This window comes from Talpa europaea, assembly GCF_964194135.1.
Source record: "Talpa europaea genome assembly, chromosome: 7".
In the NCBI taxonomy this organism is placed as follows: domain Eukaryota; kingdom Metazoa; phylum Chordata; class Mammalia; order Eulipotyphla; family Talpidae; genus Talpa; species Talpa europaea.
This window is the reverse complement of record NC_140074.1, coordinates 119,138,619-119,158,551: the sequence shown is the minus strand read 5'-3', so window position 1 is coordinate 119,158,551 and position 19,933 is coordinate 119,138,619. Positions and strand designations below refer to the sequence as shown.

Below are 19,933 nucleotides of genomic sequence, written 5' to 3'. Positions count from 1 at the left end.
AAAATAAATATGTTCACAATCTGTAGTTACATTCTCCTTACCACCCCCATGGCCTTGGGAATGCCCAAGAAACTCAATGAGTCTTTAAAATGTCACAATGTGGAAGTATCTGCAATATGAACACGGTATACTCCAAAAAGAAATTTTTCTGATTAAAGTGTCCTCCAAGTCTCCATGTGGACTTGTTTATTTTCCTGGATTATCCTTTTTCATTCTTCTTCCTCTAGTCCCAAAGTTCTTAAAAAAATACCAATGGTTTGAGGAAACAAAGAAGTGAATATATACACATACACTTAGAAGCATATTGCTTACAGACACACAAGTGGTAGAGGTAGTGAACATAATTAAAAAGGGTCTACTTGGTCATTTTTAATGTGTAAAAACAATTAAGACCCAAAGATATTATTTTGTGCTAATATTCATAAATTGATAGATTAAGACTGATCAGTTTCAAGTAAAAAAGGTCTTACTTATTTTCAGACCTCAGTGTATAAACACACTAAAATGGAGACTCCACAGCTCTCTAAATGTCAGCTGGATACTTTCAGATGGATTAGTATAAAATAAAAGAATTTAAGGTAATCCAGAGGCTAAGATATTTCCAATTAAAGCTCTGTCTTTCAGAGCATGCTCTATTTCCTCCTCTTCAATCTTCAAGGACACCTGGAAAAAAAGAGAAAAGAACATTTCATGGTGGACAACTCAGAAAAGCAAAGTTTTTATTACACAAACTTCTACCATGTCACACCTTTCTCACAAGAGGCAAGATGAACACTGCACTTTCTTTTTCTTTTTTCTTTTTTTTTTTTTTTTTTTATTTTATAGAGGCATGTTTTATTTATTTGTTTGTTTGTTTTGTTTATACATGCACTGGGTACAGTCAGAAGCGCGGGAGGGTGAGAGAATTCACCAGAGCCAGAGCGGGGAGTAGAGCAGGCAGAAGGACCGAAGTACACTGCTGAGGGGAGCAGCGGGCGGCAGGAGAGGTCTGCGCGCCATGTGGGACCCTCCTCCGGTGGCCGGGGAGCAGCCGGGGATCGAACCGGCGCCGCAGAGGCCGCGGGCAGCTTCGCAACCCAGCGCTCAACCGCTGCGCCACCGGGGAGGCCCTCTTTTTTCTTTTTTAAGATTTATTTATTTGGGCCTCCCAGGTGGCACGAGGGGTTAAGCATCGCACAATGAAGCAATCCGCAGCCTCTGCAGCACAAGTTCAATCCCCAGCAGGCTAGAGAGAAACCCACATGGCAAAGCAAATAAATATTTTTAAAAAAGAATCTTTAAAAAAGATTTATTTATTTATGCCTACAAGAGCTGGAGTACAGGGCAGAGATGTCGGGGGTGAGAGGATTCACCAGACAGAGCGGGGGGCAGAACAGTGGGCAAGACAGGAGAGGTCTGCTGCGCCATGTGGGTTTCTCTCTGGCTGGCCAGGGATCGAACTCGTGCTACAGAGGCTGCGGATTGCTTCATAGTGCGGTGCTTAACCCCTTGTGCCACCAGGGAGGCCCTAAACACTGCACTTTTAACGGCCTGACCAAATATCTCATTCATACCCGAGTCCCACTCTCACAGATAACCCTACCTAATTTTTTTATTCTTTATTTTTAGTAAAAGATAAGTTCTCCAAAACAGAGCAATCAAAAGCAATGTCACTAAGAAGCAGTTATTTGTACCTTTGAGAAGCGTGTCTCCTTGTTTTTCTTTAATCCTAAAATGCCCCTGGCCTCCAAGAGCCCTGAAAGTGACAAACACTCCGACTGGTCCACAGCTGCCACCTGCTGTTTGCGACAGACGTTACTATAGGCATCATATAACTGGAGGAAACAAGGAAGAACAAAAGTCACTTAAAAGTCCCATCTCTTTTAACCTTAAAATCGTCTAAAAAATGTGAAGTCTGATTTTGCAAAACTGTTATCTGAATAGCTCAATTCTTTCTCTTGTCAATAAAATTCTTGAACAGACATTTTGTAGACACTGTCAAAAATCTACACTGTAATGCAGGAAAGGGTTTTATATATTTCATAGAGAGAGGCAGAAATGAAGGGGAGAAGATTAACGGTAAATTCTCAACCACAACCCATGGGAAATAAAGTCAGCTGCCTGTTATATGGTACCAGTATTTATTCTTACTGTTAAAATCCATTTTTAATTCATATCAGCTGGAGTCTGAATAGGTCTTTTGGAAAATATCTGCTCTGCAAAACAGATTCTCATCTCCACCCTGGCGCCAGCTGCTGAGATTCCCAACTAACCTTCCCCAGAGGGACCTCTTTGATTTTCAACTGCCTGGTCAAGAGCAGCAAAGAGCAGACCAAGATCTTCTGCTGAAGAGGGAAGGAATCTTGTGCTCCTTGTTGGTTCAAAGTCATTCTGCTGCCATCAACTTCTGATATGACTTGGGATATGTGAACAAGATTAACCCGCTTGGGAACCAGTGACTCAGAGGGTGATTTACCTATAAAGTAAATAAATTGAGCTTAATTAGAATTTAGAAGTAGTGTATATCAGGACAGATAATACCAAGTTTTAGCTACAGGAAATTCAAGCACAGTCGTGTGGTGAGCAAAGCAAAGCTTCTAAGTCTGTCACTAGAGACCAAAAGATGAGAGAACACTGTCCTCAGAAGGATGCCTAAATAAAGGGAGATTACTTGGAAAGCAGAGTTACCCTTTTTCTGGGCAGAATGGTAAACTGTCCTGTCCTACAGAATGTGATTTAGTGTCAGAAAGACAAAATGCAGCTCATGAAAAAATAAGCACGACAGACTACTGTATTCTCTTGGAAGTTCCTAATAGCTCAAAAGTAAAGGAGAACAGAACCAGGAAGCCAAGATAATGACTGTGTCTGGCAATTAAGAAAGGGGAAAAAAAGTTGGCAAAATTACCTAATAGTCTGAATCAAATGAGTGGCTTAATGTGGACAGTCAAGTCACTCTTACATCAGTCCTCCCAAGAGCCTCCCCAAATGACCTTTGAGGTTTGATCCACTTGCCCAAGCTGATCTGCAGTAGAGCCACACCTGAGAAAATATGATGGGCTATCTTAGCAGACAGCACCACCTCAAAGGCCAGAGGTTGGGAAACTGCCAACAAGCCACATAGGACTATAGCCTCATTGTTTGCAGATGCATGAATTGCAAGACAGAGGAGGGATTTGCTCTGTAAGAACCTTTGCTAGGGCCTCCCTGGTGGTGCAGCAGTTGAGCGCTGGGTTGCAAAGCTGCCCGCAGCCTCTGCAGCACCGGTTCAATCCCCGGCTACTCCCCGGCCACCAGAGGAGGGTCCCGCATGGCGAGCAGACCTCTCCTGCCACCTGCTGCTCCCCTCAGCAGTGTACTTCGGTCCTTCTGCCTGCTCTGCTCCCCGCTCTGGCTCACCCTCCTACGCTTCTGACTGTGCCCAGTGCTTGTATAAATAAATAAAAATAAATCTTAAAAAAAATAAATAAAATGCTTCCACAGCTTCCTGATTAAAAAAAAAAAAAAAAAAAAAAACTTTGCTGGAAGTTACTTCCTGAGACCATGTGCAGTTGCCCCACAACATGCTTCTGTTTTACCACCAGATAAGGGATGCTGTAAAGGACCAACAGCAGTAAAGAGGAACTGGAGATCCCTGGTCAAGTAACAGGATATTAAGGCTGAAAGGAATTTCGAGCTCTGTGTTTGGCCCCTAGCCACTGGCTCAGTCCCCTCTAAAACAATCCCAGCAAGTGCTCATCTTTCCATCTTTTGCTTGAGTAGCTTCAATGCTGGGGAATCCCTACATGTCAAAAAACCCAGTTCGTGCCAGTTATTAAAAAAAATTGTGCTCCTATGGGGCCTCCCTGGTGGCGCAGCGGTTGAGCGCTGGGTTGCGAGCCTCTGCAGCGCCGGTTCAATCCCCGGCTGCTCCCCGGCCACCGGAGTAGGGTCCCACATGGCGCGCAGATCTCTCCTGCCGCTCGCTGCTCCCCTCAGCAGTGTACTTCGGTCCTTCTGCCTGCTCTGCTCCCTGCTCTGGCTCTGGTGAATTCTCTCACCCTCCCACGCTTCTGACGGTACCCAGTGCATGTATAAACAAAGCAAACAAACAAATAAATAAACATGCCTCTATTTAAAAAAAAAAAAAAAAATTGTGCTCCTAGTACTTAGTAGAAGTCAGTCTTCAGATAGCTTTCTAGCGTCATTAAAAGCTACTCCCACATATACCAGAAGTCAATAGACAGGAATTAGGTTAGTCAAATCATTTCTGCCAGGAACTTACAATGTCTTTTAGCTATGTTTGTGTGCTGGTGGTGTTCATAGGGACCACTGACAAGCGTAGATGTTATATGTAGGGGAGAAAAGCGAATAATCTAGAAAGTAGAAGAGAATCCAGCCCCTCATCTATGCATTGGCATATATTAGCTGCCATCAGCCTAAGCAGTAAGTTTGGCTACTTCTGAAATTTTTTTTATTTTCTTTCAGCAAGTTGATGAAAAAAGTTTTCTGTGGAACTATAGTGCTGGAAACAAATCAGACTGTCCTGTTTCTTAAGATTAACACTGAACAGTAAACACTGACAAGGTATATAGTTCATGGTCATTTTACATCTGCAGGAGATAAGAGAACAAGACCAAGCAAAAGGAAAGCTAATTTCGTCATTTTTGTTGATATTCTGCAGTTTGCTGTAACAGTATCATCTCGGTACCTCTACCCTCCGAGACCTGTTTGAAGGTATGAGATATCCCAAACTGAACTCAACCCTTCCACTGCCTGATTCCCTCATATTTACCAGGCTTTGCTTTCACCTATATCAAGACCTACACTGTACTCAACACAAGCACCCAGAGAAGTTCATCTGACCTACTGTCTCTCACTTTCATTCCTAGAGCTTGGGAAAAAACTCACTCTGTCCCAGTCACTTATATAATATTCTTGGAAACTCATTTCTAGCAGTACGTGGACCATTGCACTGGCAGGCAAGATTAAATAAATGAAAGTGACCTAAAACACACACACACACAACAAATGGGTGAATGTGGATTTAACCATGTCCATTTCATCTTCTACCTTTTCCCTCAGAAAAGCCAAGCTTCCAATTAAAAAAGAAGACAGGAAGGAGATAAACTACTTACATTCAGACAGTGGTTTGAGGATAGTCTGGCTTTTGACATCCGACTCTACAATTTCAATAGCTCTCCTATAAAAAAATATTTCTAAAATTAATTTAGGCTAAGACAAGCCAAGCCAAACTCCACACCAAACCATCAAGCTCAAAAACAGTCATGTTAACAAAAAACAACATGTTTTTATAATTTTAAAGCCCCCAAACAAAATGGGGTTATGTCTCAGCTAAAGGGGACTTAATTGCCTTGAAACGATTCAGGGACCAAGGAATCTGAGAAATTTCAATGCTACATGGTTTTCTCTTAGAGATGCCAAGTAGGTCACTAAACGTTGAGCCAATGATAACATTTTGGATGAGGAGAAAATGTCATGGATAGGAGAGAGGACATGCAGTGTGGGTGACTGACGAAAGAGAGCCAGTACCACCCGCACACACCAGACCTAACAGGAGTCCTCGGGTATATATACATAGGCTCTGTGTAGGCTAGAGTACAGAAGCCTACTCGACTATTGCTCATAGCTGCAGTCTTCACCCAAGTTGTTTGCTGACTAGGGAAACTTTTAAATCCAGGCTCATGCCAACTAGCAATAGTCTAGCTTACTCTCCTACTGCTCTCTCCAAAGTACTTTGCCCACAGGAAGCCATAAGCCAGACCTGGATCTTCTGCATGGCAGTAGGGGGAGGCTGGACCAGCGGGCCAGCACAGCAAGTACGATTTTAATGGCCCCAGTGTCCCTACTGGGAAGGAAGAAATTTCATCAGTCAGCACAGAGGCTTTCCCCAGCAGGAGGGGCAGGGGGATGGGAAGGGAGAAAGAGAGGTCTGGAGTACAACTGTGGGGGACCACCAACTGGTGGAAGGGGTGCTCACAAAAGCAAAGGAAGGGGAAAAAAAGTCTAAAGGCAAAGATGGTTCAGGTCCATAAATAAACCTGCTTGAGACCAGCTAATGGAAAAGTAAACTGGAGTCTTTTTTAATACAAATGTAATTAACCAATCTATAATCACCACAGGGAGTGCCAGCAACATCTCATTTGTTTCTCCCTCTGTAGGTAATGGACTGATAATGTTTCAGACATTAACACGGTGGAAATGCAGAGCTCCCCACTGAGAAACAAGTCCTCCTTTCTGAGCATAAAAAGTGGCAGGATGGAACCTCTTAAGCCACATTCACTTGAGTTACATGAGACAATTAATGACATTTCTTTTTTTTAATAAAAGCAGGCAACAGTACCATAACTCACCTGCAAATATCTAGTGCTTTTCGAACATCCCCGGAAACAGCAGAGACTTTTCGGGCACAAAACTGAATCGCAGCATCGTCCAGAATCTGATCTCTAGAGACCTTCAGAGAAGACAATAAAAGATGAGTTTTGACTGTAAAAAAAAAAAGATGAGTTTGGACTGTCACTTAAGTCTCAGACAGAAATATTTGCATACTTAAGCCTAAACATGATTGGTCACCCGTTAGGTCTAGGAGATGCTCTTTCTGTTCATAAGTAAAATGAAAACGTCATACATTTAAGCAATTTGTAGTGTAGAAGGTGGGAGAGGTCCATGAATGGAAAAAAAACAATTGGAACTCAATGAGCAAAAATAATCTAAACTAAATCTACTTGGTCATTTTCGAAAAAGAAAAATTTTTCATGTGCCCAATTTTTTTTTTTTGAAGATTTATTTATGCATGCAAGAACTGGGGTGCAGGCCAGAGGTGTGGGGGTGAGAGGATTCACCAGAGACAGAGTGGGGAGCAGAACAGGCGGAACTACTGAAATACACTGCTGAGGGAGAAGTGGGTGAGACAGGAGAGGTCTTGCTGCGCCATGTGGGTCACCTCACTGGCCAGTGAACAAACTCGTTTTGCAGTGGCTGCGGATAGCTTGATAGCGCTGTGTCTTTAACCCCTGTGCCACCAGGGAGGTCCTGCCCTGTTTTTAAAGGCCATTAAAGAAGCATTTGAGTGATTCCTCAAACACTTATTTTTATTTCAATGCTGAGGCATCCAAATAAATGGAGTCATGGGTGGAAATTCATATAAAAATGTTCTCACTGGAGCCTCCCTGGTGGTGCAGGGAGTTAGGACGCAACCTATGAAGCTGTCCACAGCCACTATAGCACGAGTTCAATCCTCGGCCAGGGAGCTACCAACATGGTACAGCAGACCTCTCCTGTCTCACCTGCTGCTCCCCTCAGGGGTGTATTTCAGTCAATCTGCCTATTCTGCTCCCCACTCTTGACTCTAGTGAATCCTCTCACCACCACCCCCCTACACACACACCTCTGGCCTATACCCCAGTTCTTGTATACATAAATAAGTCTTGAAAAAAAAAAAAATGCTCTCACTATGGCCCATAAGAACTCCCGACTCTATTAGTAAAGCTATCAAAGCAAAATATTTCACGACCATAGTTGGGTTTCCTCAAGACAGGTGATCTAAGAACACATGATGTGGCACAAAGGTTGGCACTCACCTTACTTAGTCGATCCTGCAAGATAGTGGCGATCTGATTTTTGGTGTATGGTGGAAAGTTCAATAGTTGTGGCTTACATTTTTCTCTAGCTTGAAGCCTTGGCAAAATTCTGTCCGTGAGATCCAGGGTATTAGCAATACCTGAGGAGAGAAGTAACACTCATCATCACTGATCATCCTAAAAGGAAAGCTAACTCCTTGGAAAGTGAAATAAAATTCCCAGTTATAATCCAGCATTCTAACGGTCTGCTTTCTATTTGCTGCACTCCAGCCCCACCCCCACCCCAATGCTCACCATTTAAGATGTACAGTCATCATAACTGCTCTTTTCAAGTTAGGTTTAGAATTGTTCACTAATAAGCAGAACTTCAAACACCAATTACCTTTGAAATGCAGTATTATGTCATTTTTATCCAGATTTAACAAAACTGGCATGACTTACATTAAAAATTACTACTATTTGGCCTCCCTGATGGCCTGGGACTTAAGTCTCAGCGTTATCAGAGCTATGGCCTGAGTTCGATCCCCCACCAGGGAGCTAACCCACTTATAGAGCAGCAGACCTCACCGGCTGCTCCCCTTAGCAGTATATTTCAGTAAATTTGCTTGTCTATCTCTGGTGAATCTTCTCACTCACCCTGCACCTCTGGCTTATACCCCAGTTCTACCCCCCCAAAAAATTACTAGTTCATAGAAATTTTATTTTGTTAAGAAAGCAGAAAACTAGCTTAAGATAAAATAATAGGTGAAACTGAGAAAATTCTTTGGAGCCACTATGGAGCATTAACAACAGAGCACTAACCAATGAGCACCAGTCGCGAGTTGCTCAGCCATGGCCATTCAAACAGTGTGTACAATACATCCTGCCCTTTGCTGTCCAGCTGATCCATCTCATCCAACACCAACAGACTGCACATAAAGAGAAATAATTAAGCGTCCATGCTCATCTTAACTCTCCAATTTATTTCAGCTGGGCTGACTCTAGGTCACATTCCATTCTTATAGCTGAGAACAGAGTGAAGATCTCACCTATCTCCAGTCACTGTTACAACAACACTCTCACCATCATGGAAAAAGAAAAAAAAATGTTTTCAAGCAGTTACTTTAGAAACATTTTTTTCCAATATAAAATGAGAAGGTATACATTTTTTCTTTCCTCTTTCCTTTTAGGCTTATATAAATACTTCTACCATTCATGGAACAAACACAGGAAATACGCTTTTGATGAGAAAGTGATCAATACAAGAGACTAGAACGTGTCTTTTGTGGGAAACAGACCTTGCAGATTTTCAGAACACACAGCAGAGCTACTCACATCATGGGGCCCTTCTCCACAGTCATATGGTTTTCTAGTTTCCTCATCATGTCCTTCCCAGCTGGCTTGGATACTCCTTCCTGACAAATCTCCTGAGCAATAGCTGGGAAGACAGCCTGGGCACTCCTCAAGGACATGCAATTCAGCATGATAGTTTTAAAGTCTTTCAGCTCTTTCTAGAAAAATGCAAACATGGGTGTTATTTTGGCTTTGGATAAAGATTGGCCCACTCCCCAGATCTTCTATGGAAAAAAAAAAAAAAAAGATTTGATGGGTTCTGAAGTGTAAGGAGTTAACAACATACAAGAGAATAAGCTCTATTTTCACTGGAAAGATTCAGACAATGAAGCTAAAAATGTCTTATTTGGGGGGAACCTTTAATCTCCCAAATACTTCTACTCTTTCTTAACCCTCAATAACCAATGATCATTTTAGCAAAAGCATGGTAATTCAGACTCTCAATCTACCTTGAAGTCTTGTAGAATTCGGCTTAAGCAGGCAGTTTTTCCAGTTCCAGGAGCACCAGAAAGATAAAGACTTCCAGCTTTCTTCCCACAGATGTGCTCCCTCAGGAAATCCCTGATGACATTCATCTCCTTTTCCCTGGCAGGCAGCCGATCCGGGACAGCTGTATTCAGGACCAGCTTTGCTTGTTGGTAGCAAGTGCCTGTGCCAGACATGAAAGGACAATTAGACACAACAGAGGTGACTGAAAGACCCATGGGGTCACATTTGGAGCCTCCAGTCTTGTTTACAAGGCTGCACTAACAGCTGCCACGTAAGAACAAACCTTCTTGCTTGAACAGTCTCACACATGTAGATTCCTTCTCTGGTGGACATCTCTGCTCAGTATTTGTTGTAATCTCTTGACCTTTTTGGGCTGAGGTATGTATTTTGTTTTGGCGAACTCTGGTTTGTTCTCTTTTGCTAGGAGATTTAGTTGCCAGTTGATTATCAAATATCAATCTGCGCCCCTTAGATGTATGTGAGCGAGGGGGACCATTCTCTTTCTTTCCTTGCTTTGGTGGAGAGCAGGAAGGTAAATGGGGAGTGTTGCACAGGTTGTCATCACCTGAAACATGTTAAAACATGGTCGTCAATAGCAGTGGATAATAAAAAGATTTGCAAAGAGCTGGGCCTCCCCCTAGAAAGAAGGGACCTTCTGGGCCTCCCCTGGTGCAGCAGTTGATCGCTGGGCTGCGAGGCTGCCTACAGCCTCTGCAGCGCCGGTTCGTTCCCTAGCCACCGGAAAGAGTCCCACAAAAAAAAAAAAAAGAAAAAGAAAAAGAAAAAGAAAGGGACCTTCTATGGTAAGAACCGCCGAAAATTAAAATGTCTCTCATCTAGAAGCACATAATGGCCACCAGATGGCACCACTGAATCTTACTATATTTAGTAGAAATCAAATGTGTTTTAGTGGGATGAACTTCTAAGATTGTGCTAAAACAAGGTTTCTCAATCTTGCTTTGTTGCTATCTTGAACCAAAAATTCTTCGTGGTGGGGGCTGTCCTGTGCATTGTAGAATTAAGTTTAGCAGCACCCTGGGCCTTTACCCACAATGCCAGCAGGATCCCCTCAGTTGTGACAACTAAAAATGTCTCCAGATATTGCCAAATCACCCCTCATTAAAAACAGATGTTTGGGCCTCCCTGGTGGCACAGGCGGTTGAGCGCAGCGCTGTGAAGCTGTCCACAGCCTCTGCAGCGCGGGTTTGATACCGGCCTGCCGCGGAGATACACACATGGCACAGCAGACCTCTCCTGCCTCGCCCACTGCTCTCCTCAGCAGTGTATTTCAGTCAGTCTGCCTGTTCTGTTCCCGGCTCTGTCTCTGGTGAATCCTCTCACCCTCCTGCACACCTGGCCTGTACCCCGGTTCTTGTATGCATGAATAAATAAATCTTTAAAAAAAAAAAAAAACAAACAGATGTTCTAAAACAAGAAAAAAAATAGCAACCACTGTTCTAAAACAAGCATGTCACCTGTTTCTCTTAGTTTCACAAATATTGAGGCAAATTTCAAAATACTATTGCTAATGGCTAATTGCAAGGTCACTCAAGACACTGACAGCACCAAGTTCAGTATTAAGGAATTGAAGAATCAGCCCCACTATGTAGTTCAGGAAGTGAGCTCACTGAGTGGCTTAACTTTGAAGTTCAGTAAGCACTTAGCAATCATTCTGAAAATAACCAAAGCAGGTAGTGATTTTAACTAAAGAGCTGCTTCAAAGGACTAGGTACCTTATCACCCAGGAAAGAGAGGGGGCGAGATATTTATCAAAAAGTTGTACTTTAGGTAAGTTGATAGCTTACCCAAACGTTTTCTGGGGCTGAGAGGCAGAATTTTCACACGAGGAGTATGGGGTATGGCCTGGACATTTGTCAGCTCTAGCTTGGTGTCACTGGAGTGTTTAGCTTTGTCCAACGTCCGAGACAGCTTCCTTTTTGGAAAGCATATTGTGGCCTGTGATTGGGATCGTGTTTGAGGCATGATGAAGACACAACTGAATACAAAAAAAAAGGACAGTCAGTCGATATGTAAAAGTGAGGGCAAAATAATGAACAAGGAATTTATACTGAGGACAAACACTCATTTCATATGTTAACAATGTTATAATAAAATGTTAGCCTTTAGTTCTGCTTCACATCCAAAACTGGGTAGTAACAGCCAACACTTGTTTACCTACTATGTGTAAGACACTGTTACAAGCCCTTCAAGTACCGGCTCATTTAAGTACTACCAGAGAGGTCAGGTCTATCTTTATCCTAAACTAAGAGATGAGAAAACTGAGGAGCAGGGAGGTCCAAAGCCACAGCAAAGCGGGGCTATAACCCCAGGGATTGTGGCTTCAGAGTCCAAGCTCTGAACCACTAAGTAAATTTAGCTTAACTGATTCTTTAGCACGTCTGACACTTTCACTCCAGGCACAGGGTCTGGGCAGAGCCCAGCAACCTCCTACATTCAGTCCTCCCCAAGCCCTCCCTCGGCCGCTCGGTCTCCCCTCCGCCCTGCACCGAGTCCCCACTCCACAGAGCCCTCACCTCACACCCGAACATCTCCCTCCTATAGCGTTCGGCATCTTCACCTCACGCACAACTGGCAGATTACTCCGAGGGTGCACATGCCCCCCCTTACCCGGACCTCAGCCCCCCCGCGATCTGATCTGTGCTCCCCTCCCTCCAGCTCGGGCCTCACGGAAACCCGCGGTCCTCGCCACAGCCGCCCTCGACTCCTCCGCCTCCCAGGGCTAACTCTCCTTCCCAACTCACAGGCCGCGTCACCTCAGCACCGTCTCTTCCTCGCGTATCTCGCACAGGCTCCAGGGATTCTCCACCACAAGCTTCCCAACTACACGGCGCAGCAGGAAAGCCCAGGAGCGCTCGCGCCAAATCTGCACAGTCGGAGCTTTCCCGCCTCCCGCCAAAGCGCAGCCAGATTTCTGATTGGCTGTCACCAGAGCGCCGCGCTCCGTGACCACCGCCCCTTTGATCGTGTCCAATCAGGCTGGGAGACCCACAACCAATAAGAATCCTAGGTCTCGGCGCCACTGTGAGGCCACGCCCACTAAGCCGTGCCGGCGTCTACATCCGGGGCCCCGGAAAGACCCGGGTGGTTGCGGCAGGGGAGACTGGGTAAGGCGAGACGGTCACACCGCAAAGCCCCGCGGGAGATGTAGTCTTTGCTAAACACCCTTCGGTATTTCCGCGTTAGTCTTTCAATGGGAGGTGTTCAGTTGTACTAGTTCTTCCTCGCTGCCACTCAAACCCAGAGGGCTCTGACATAATTCCTGCCGTTTATTGGTAGGTGTCGGGCGGTTCTGAGCGCCAGGCATGATGCAGCTTTGTTTACCTCTCCCATTCTAAACCCTGCAAGGCACAAAGCAAGTGTGCAGAGATTTAATTAGAAGTCACAGCATGTTGGTGGCAGTGAAGGAGCCAGGACCCAAATTTCCTGATACTCAATTTTCCCCTCCCTCCAAAAAAAAAAAAAAATGTTTTGGTAAAACTCAACACATAAATAAACAAATGCACCGCATTACTACAGTGTCTCCCTGATTTTTTTCAAAGGTGAGAGAAGGGGGCAGGCGTTTGCTTTTATTTTGTTAAAGGTAAACATTACATTCTGTGCACCTTTTTATCATCCCATTAATATGGACACTGGAGAAAATTATGGTCCCTTAATTTTTTTTTAATGACTGAACACTAGGGTTTCAGGGCCAGCAGACAACTGTAGAAGAGGCAAGCTGAGCATTTAATGAAAAATATAAATTAGAGCAGTAATTTACAAGCCAGTTTCCAAAGCTAATAAGATAGCTAAACCTCATGTCCTTTTGAAAGCCAACAACCAACCCTAGGTGACAATGTTTATCCTTCAACATAAAATGAAATAGAGCAATAAAGTCAAGAAATAAGAAAACAATATTATAGCCATCAGTTCATTATAGTAAGTTCATATAGGAGATGAGTAATTACTGAGAGCTTGTATGCCAGTGACTGAGCTTAAGTATTTAACCTGTAGTACCTTATTCTCATAAGGGAAACTTCACCCTATGAAGTTCCATTTTACAAGTAAGGAAATTGAAATAGAAGAGGTTCAGTAAATTTGCTCAAGTCACACAACTGTAAGAGTGTACAAACTCTGGGGAATATAACCAAAATGAAAATGCATACATTGTGCAAAAATGAAAAATGATGTAAGAATTATATAAAATATTAAAAAAAAGAGTGTACAAACTAGAATTTAAACTCAGGAAATCTGATAAACGCAAGCACTTAAACAAGGGGGAAGATTAGACACCTGTAAGTGCCTTCTGAAGTGCCTTCTAGAGAGGGAGTGATGAAGAATATTTTAGAAGGCTTTCTAGGGTGCTGAAAACTGCAAGAGTGAAGAGAGTAGGCTACCATGAATGGGAAAGGGCTTACAGAATGGAGGCTTTTTGACTGCTTGCTATTTCTGATCTCTTAAGAGGGCAGAACCTAGGAAGCAGTCTTAGCTGTTCATATATTTTTTTTGTAACCTAGGCACCTGAAAATTGTCCTTAACAACCCCAAATGGTAGCATGTCCAGCCACTTTCAGGGATAATGAATCACCTACCCCACTTTTAGGGGAAAGAGGAAGCTATGTACACTAGAATTTTTGAGGACACCAGGAAATACAGCACTGGTCCCAGAAAATGTTAAGGTCACTGTGCAGCAGAGAATTGCTAGATTGAAAAGTCTCTAAAAGGGCACCCTCTAAAGCTCTCCCTTTTCAATACTCAAGTAACCACCACACCATCTTCCTCTTCTGTGCCTGTAGCTTTGCTGTCCCTGTCTGCAATGCAGCTAGCTCACCCTTCTCCTTCCCTGGCTATTAGCATAAAACCTTTTAATGCCCTGTACAATTTCTCCTTGTAGCTTTCCTGCAGTCTTCTACTAGACTCTGAGCTCCCCTTGAGGCAAAGACCATGTCCTACTCACCTTCATACTGTAGGTGTTTGGCACAAAGTATGCAATAAATGCTTGCTGAATAAATGGGAAGGACATTTCTGTCAAGTGGATATCTGCCTTTTGCAGGAACGGTTTTTGTGTTCTGATAAAGTACGGTCCTTTAGCTCTCCCACCCTAAACCTAGGCTTGGAGTATGAAGTCAATTATGTGCAAAAATGATCCAGACTGGGCTCCAGTGATGTCAAAGGCTAAGCATTCCTCCCATTATCCAATGGGGTGGTTAATCCTGAGTGGACATTTTTTTTTAAAGATTTATTTATTTGTGCATACAATAACTGGGGTACTGGCCTGAGGTGTGGGGGGTGAGAGAATTCACCAGAGACAGAGTAGGGAACAGAACAGGCAGATTGACTAGAATACACTGCTGAGGGGAGCAGTGGGCAAGACAGGAGAGGTCTGCTGTGCCATGTGGGTCAGCTCCCTGGCTAGGATCGAACTCCTGCTGCAGTGGCTGCAGAGAGCTTCATAGGTTGTGTCTTAACCTCTTGCGCCCCCAGGGAGGCCCCTGAGTGGACATTTTAGTTCTCTTACTTCTGTCTGCAGCCTTTGGAAGTCAGAGATGTGCAGCTTTCTTACAGTGAGCTGTACAGTTGTGGCTGCATGGGGCAAGGTAGTCAGGTAGTCATTAGAATGGGTAACCTAGAGTTCTTATCACCTGCCAGCTCACGCACAGCATCATGTGGGAAACAGACAGACTAGCAACTCCTCCCGGGCAGAACAGAGAGCAGACAGGTTAAGAAGTTGAAGGCCATTTAAGCAAGTTCCATTTGAGGGCTATTTAAAATCACAGGAGGAACAATGAAATCAATAAATAGTTTATTAATCATATTAATAACAACAATGGGTCAAATCATTAGGAATTCAGCCAATCTGGCAAGTATGGATGAAAATGAAAGGAGGCCTTCCCTCTCCTTCCTCCCATAGGTTTTTATATCTAAATTATGTGAGAGTGATTCACACACACCGATTATGAATCAGTATGGAAATAATTTCAAGACCTTTGCTAGTGATGAAAGTGCAAGTTAAGCTCATTAAATCTCAGTGGTGATTATGTCAGCTGACCACGGCGAACAGAGGGATGTGTGGTTCAATTTCTACACCTAAAGTCAAAGTTCAAGAAAACCAGTTAAGATTTCAACCTAAAAAGCAGGGAAACAGGCAATACTCACCTAAAAATAGCTACAGTGTGCTCGCTCCGCCCCCACCTTTTCTTCCACTCTGCAACTGAGAATCTGCCACGCAACACAGGCCCACAGACTCACAGGGGAGATAAGGAAGGGACACAAGGCCAGAGGATCTCCTGAGTTCCCAAAATCATGGGTAATCATGGGTTAGGAGGCAGATATAAAACAAATGATCAACTCCATCAGAACCAGTCCGTTGGCGTGGCTAAACACCACTGTGATTTTCAAACCAAAGCAGAAGATAAAATCCCTGGGAAGCGGCAGATGCTTCACCCATGCCAGGGTCTCCACTTGCTCAGAGGCCTGGAGTCAAACCACTAAACCAACCTGGGGCAACACATGTTCTCCGGAATTCCAGACAAGAGCACACAATTTTCAGTTTTTTGTTTTTGTTTTTAAGCAAGGTTTAATTAAACTGCATGGCATCCAGAAGAACTGTACCAAAGAATCCAACCTGAGACCAAATCATACAGTGGGGGTGTGGGTGGGAGGAGAATCAATGCTACTTGGGAGAGGGGGCACTATATTCAGAATATAACTTCAAAATAAATCATACAATAAATTATTTTTTAAAGAAACTAATCCACATGCAAAGATGCATGCACTCACACGCATATTCACACACTCACACACACATACACACACATTTTCTCTCTCTGCACACCTGTCATTCTAGTCTTTTATTCAGTGTTAACTATGACTTCCATGCTGGTCGTCACAGGAAAGGACAAAGGTCAGAGAAAAGAAGGCTAGGCCCCTCGACTGCCAGTGGAATGAGATTTAAGACAACGAGAGCGGGAACACACTAAGTTATTAGAAACGAGAGGAGAAAGAAGGAAACAGCAGTTATCAAGGAAGATTTTAATTGCTTCAAAGAGGGAGAGAGGGAGAAAGCACAGAAATCTAACACAAGTAAAGGCACAATGACCGTGGAGTTGAATGGAACCAAACCCTTCCTTCAGTTAAACAGTGATCCTTTTTTGTTGTATGTATTTTGAAGGTGGCTGTGATTTTTTTCATTTTACTGTTAAGAGATGAATCTTGAAGGTAGAGTTGCGATGCCTCCCATTCCCTAAATTAGGGTGGCTTACAGACAGCCACCTTGACCTCACAGCCAAGGACTGAGATTCAACAGAGACAGATGATGACTTGGAATGTGAAGAATCTGATTTGCAGTTGATCAGCCGTTGGGTTTCCAGGACAGACAGCTCAGTGTAGTGCCGTCAAAGGGCCTCACATGCCCTGTACTACGCCCCCAGAACTTTGCAGAAGGGAAGGACCCTGGAGTCATACTTCTCCCCAACTCCCATGAGCACTCACCTACAGATTATTTCAAGTGATCAGGAGAATTAAAACACACCCCAACCCTGAGTTGCTCTGTAGCAAGTCTATTTACAATTTTTTCTCACCTCTCCCTGGAGGTAAATCTAAGTTTCAAGTTGGGAAGCCCTGGGGAGGGAGGATGCCCCAGTGCAGGAGCCAGTAGCTAGTCACCTTGCCTTTGCCAGCCTGGGGGACTGCGATGAACTCCTACAAACAGCAGCCTCACCTCCATCCAGGGGCCAGCCCAAGGCGCTCGTGCTCTGCAGGCCCTGGTTGTGAAAATGGGGCTCTGCAGCTGGAGGAAACTCCCACAACAGAGAGAACCACACCTGGAATAGCAAAGTGCTTTGATACAGGCTGGTTGACCACAGAGCAGGGGGAAGTGGGACATCTAGATTGTTTAAAAGTTTGGAGGCCACTGCCCTGCTTCCCAGAAAGGGTGCTAAGAAACATCTAATAAGTTTTTCCCACTAGGGAAGAACATCATAAAACCAACCCCACACAAGGGCTTTTCACACAGCTTCCTGGTGCTTGCTGGGCAGTGTCTCTTCCTTTTGGGAGAGGGTAAGAGGGTTCAGGGGACTGGGCAATAGCCTCAACATGAGGCCACCCAGTCTCCCACTGAAGAGACGACATTCCCACAGCAGATAAAGAGAGCAATTTAAAAGGTGAGAAGTTTTAGTGCTCCTGCAGCCAGCCCACCTTAAATCTATATTACAAGCTTTTTACAACATACAAAATAGATCAATTACTATAAGGATCACATTCCCATTTTTTCAACAGTAAATATACATGATAATAAATTTGTTATTAATAGAGGGACTAAGTGATGTATAAGGCAGAGACATTTAAAAAGGTGCTGTGCCATCAACATGCTCTGAAGAAAACACAGCTGATTAGATCTAGGCCTCGGCCTGCTTTCATGGGGCCAAGAAAATGAAAACACAATCAACATCCATGTGACATAATCCAAATGCTGGGGGATGTGGCGGGCAGCAGGTCAGGAGAGGAGGTTCTCAGCCCCAATGAAAAGTTGGGATTTGGCTGTTACTTGTAATACTAATTTTGATGCTCAAGTTTGAGTAAAAGGGAAAAAAAAATACACTTTGATAACATTGTACAAAAGGCATCAACTCCCATTTCAAAAACAAATGGGAAGACTTCACAGTCCAAGTTCAGTAACTGGTCAGCATCTACCCTGGAATGCTGCTGTAGTATCAACTCTTGTCCTCTGTCCTTTTCCCTCCACTAGCATCCCCTGCCTCAGCTCTGGTCACTTCTAACAGATCAGAAAGTAAGAATGATTAGAGTAAGTTTGGTGACTGACCCAATCAAGCTTGTCAATGGTCCAGGGAGTGGCAAAGGGTAGCAGCCTCCACATAAGGAACCCACAAAAAGTCCTCTCTCATCTAGCACTGGGAAGACGGGCTTCATCTGGCTATACACTCAGATCCTTAGTCTGAGATCCAATAGACTGTGAAGTCCCCACATGGGTGATTTCAGCTTGTCACGGATCTGATGAAAAGTTTCAACTGTCTTCCCCCATCCATTTCAAGGAACAGCCGCAGCCTCCCTGATCTCACTCCAAGTTTTGAGCAGGCTCTGCAACTTGGCAGGAGCAGTAGCAAATCAGACCACTTGGGTGTGGAGTCTGGGTGACCCATCCTGCTGTCAGAGAAGGGGAAGTCCCTAGCTCCTACCGAGACTGGGAACCTCTACTTTCTCTGTGCTCTTTAACTGGGACCTGAAAGACGAAGAAACAGCATATTGCTGGCTGCCAGGGAAGAGCGAGTGGCCTGAGGCACACCTCACTGAAGTCTCTGTGCACAGAGGAATCTTTCACTACCCACATAAGCCTCCTCGCCCTTCTCTACTCGGCCATGTTAACCCTACAATCTTGGGAAGGCAAGGATGGTGGCGAAAGGAAGAGAAAGAGCCTGCTCAGTCAGATGGGCTGTGAACCTCAGAACGAGCAGGTCTGAGTCTTTTGTGGCCCACAGAGCTGGTCACTTCCATAAGGGGCTTCACCCTTCCCTTACTTGTTATCCTGGAGCTCCCAGCAGGGGCTAAAGTTTCCACACAGGACTGAAGGGGTCAGTAGCCTTTCAGGACAGTCAGAAAAGACTGAGGCAGACTCAAGGTCAAGGTTAAGGTCAAGACCCAGACCCTATCTTGCACTGGAGGTGACTGGGATGTGTGAATCTGGAATGAATGAAAGTGACTTTTCTCTTGAGGGGCTGGGTGGTGAGGGGAAGCATCCCTCCACCTCAGCACCTGGGGAAATGGGACAGGGAGTCCCAGAGGACTCAAATGGCTCATGGTCCCTTTGCTGCAGAGGAACGAACTAGCTCTAAAAAGACCCCCACATTATTTTATCTCCTCTTTTAATTAAAGAGATTATGTTACTCCCCCTTTTATTAAAGTTTAATTCAACTGATTAGTATTTAGTGTTTAAATCCAACTTATCCCTGGGGTGGGAATGTGGAATGGGATGAAAATAAAACCAGAATATCCCTAATGATAAAGCAGACCCATTTCCTTGCCCTTTTCCCAAACCTGACCTTTAAAACAGATCACTTCTCTGCAAATTCTTTTCCTGTTTCACTAAAATGCCCATCCCCCAGAAGTCCTGGCCACGCCAGCCAGCCTTCTGAATGATGAACTATAGCATCTCCACCAAGCTTGCCCCCACAGCGTGTGGGAGGAGCAGGGAGTACCATTCCCCACCCTGCCCCAGCGACGAGTTAATCCATCTCAACAAGGCACCTTTCCCCAAGAGGAAAGCAGGAGACATGGAAGCTTTTTCCTCATCTGGCTAGCAGGGATGGCTAAGAAGGGATGGTGCAGGGTTTGACACCCTACTGTCAATAGAAAGAGTCCGATCACCAAGTCCACAGATGATATGCATAGATGGAGGTGAGCTGGGAGGACGCTTGGAGTCTAGAGGTTGACTGCGCTGGAGAAACACGTGAGGAGCTCTCATGCAGGTTTCAAGGGAATGGGAAGGGCCATCTGAGAGGAGGAGAGGGTCCGTCTTTTTCCTGAGGAACAGGACCACGCCAGGCT

General features: G+C 44.4%; 1 protein-coding gene across 2 annotated transcripts; it reads right to left on the bottom strand.

Annotated features, from left to right (window-relative positions):
* Positions 1–473: 473 nt before the first annotated feature.
* Positions 474–11,360, bottom strand: CDC6 (cell division cycle 6; the record flags this gene model as incomplete). Of its 2 annotated transcripts, none has more annotated exons than XM_084237731.1 (11): positions 474–663; positions 1,674–1,814; positions 2,253–2,455; positions 5,094–5,158; positions 6,330–6,430; positions 7,557–7,696; positions 8,358–8,464; positions 8,871–9,046; positions 9,338–9,537; positions 9,661–9,942; positions 11,183–11,360. In XM_084237731.1, 11 exons carry the CDS (start codon positions 11,358–11,360, stop codon positions 574–576), a joined length of 1,683 nt encoding a protein of 560 aa, XP_084093857.1. In that variant the 3' UTR covers positions 474–573. The 2 variants fall into 2 exon arrangements, with proteins under 2 accessions (XP_084093857.1, XP_084093858.1); XM_084237732.1 differs by having other exon boundaries at positions 9,341–9,537.
* Between the last annotated feature and the right edge of the window lie 8,573 nt (positions 11,361–19,933).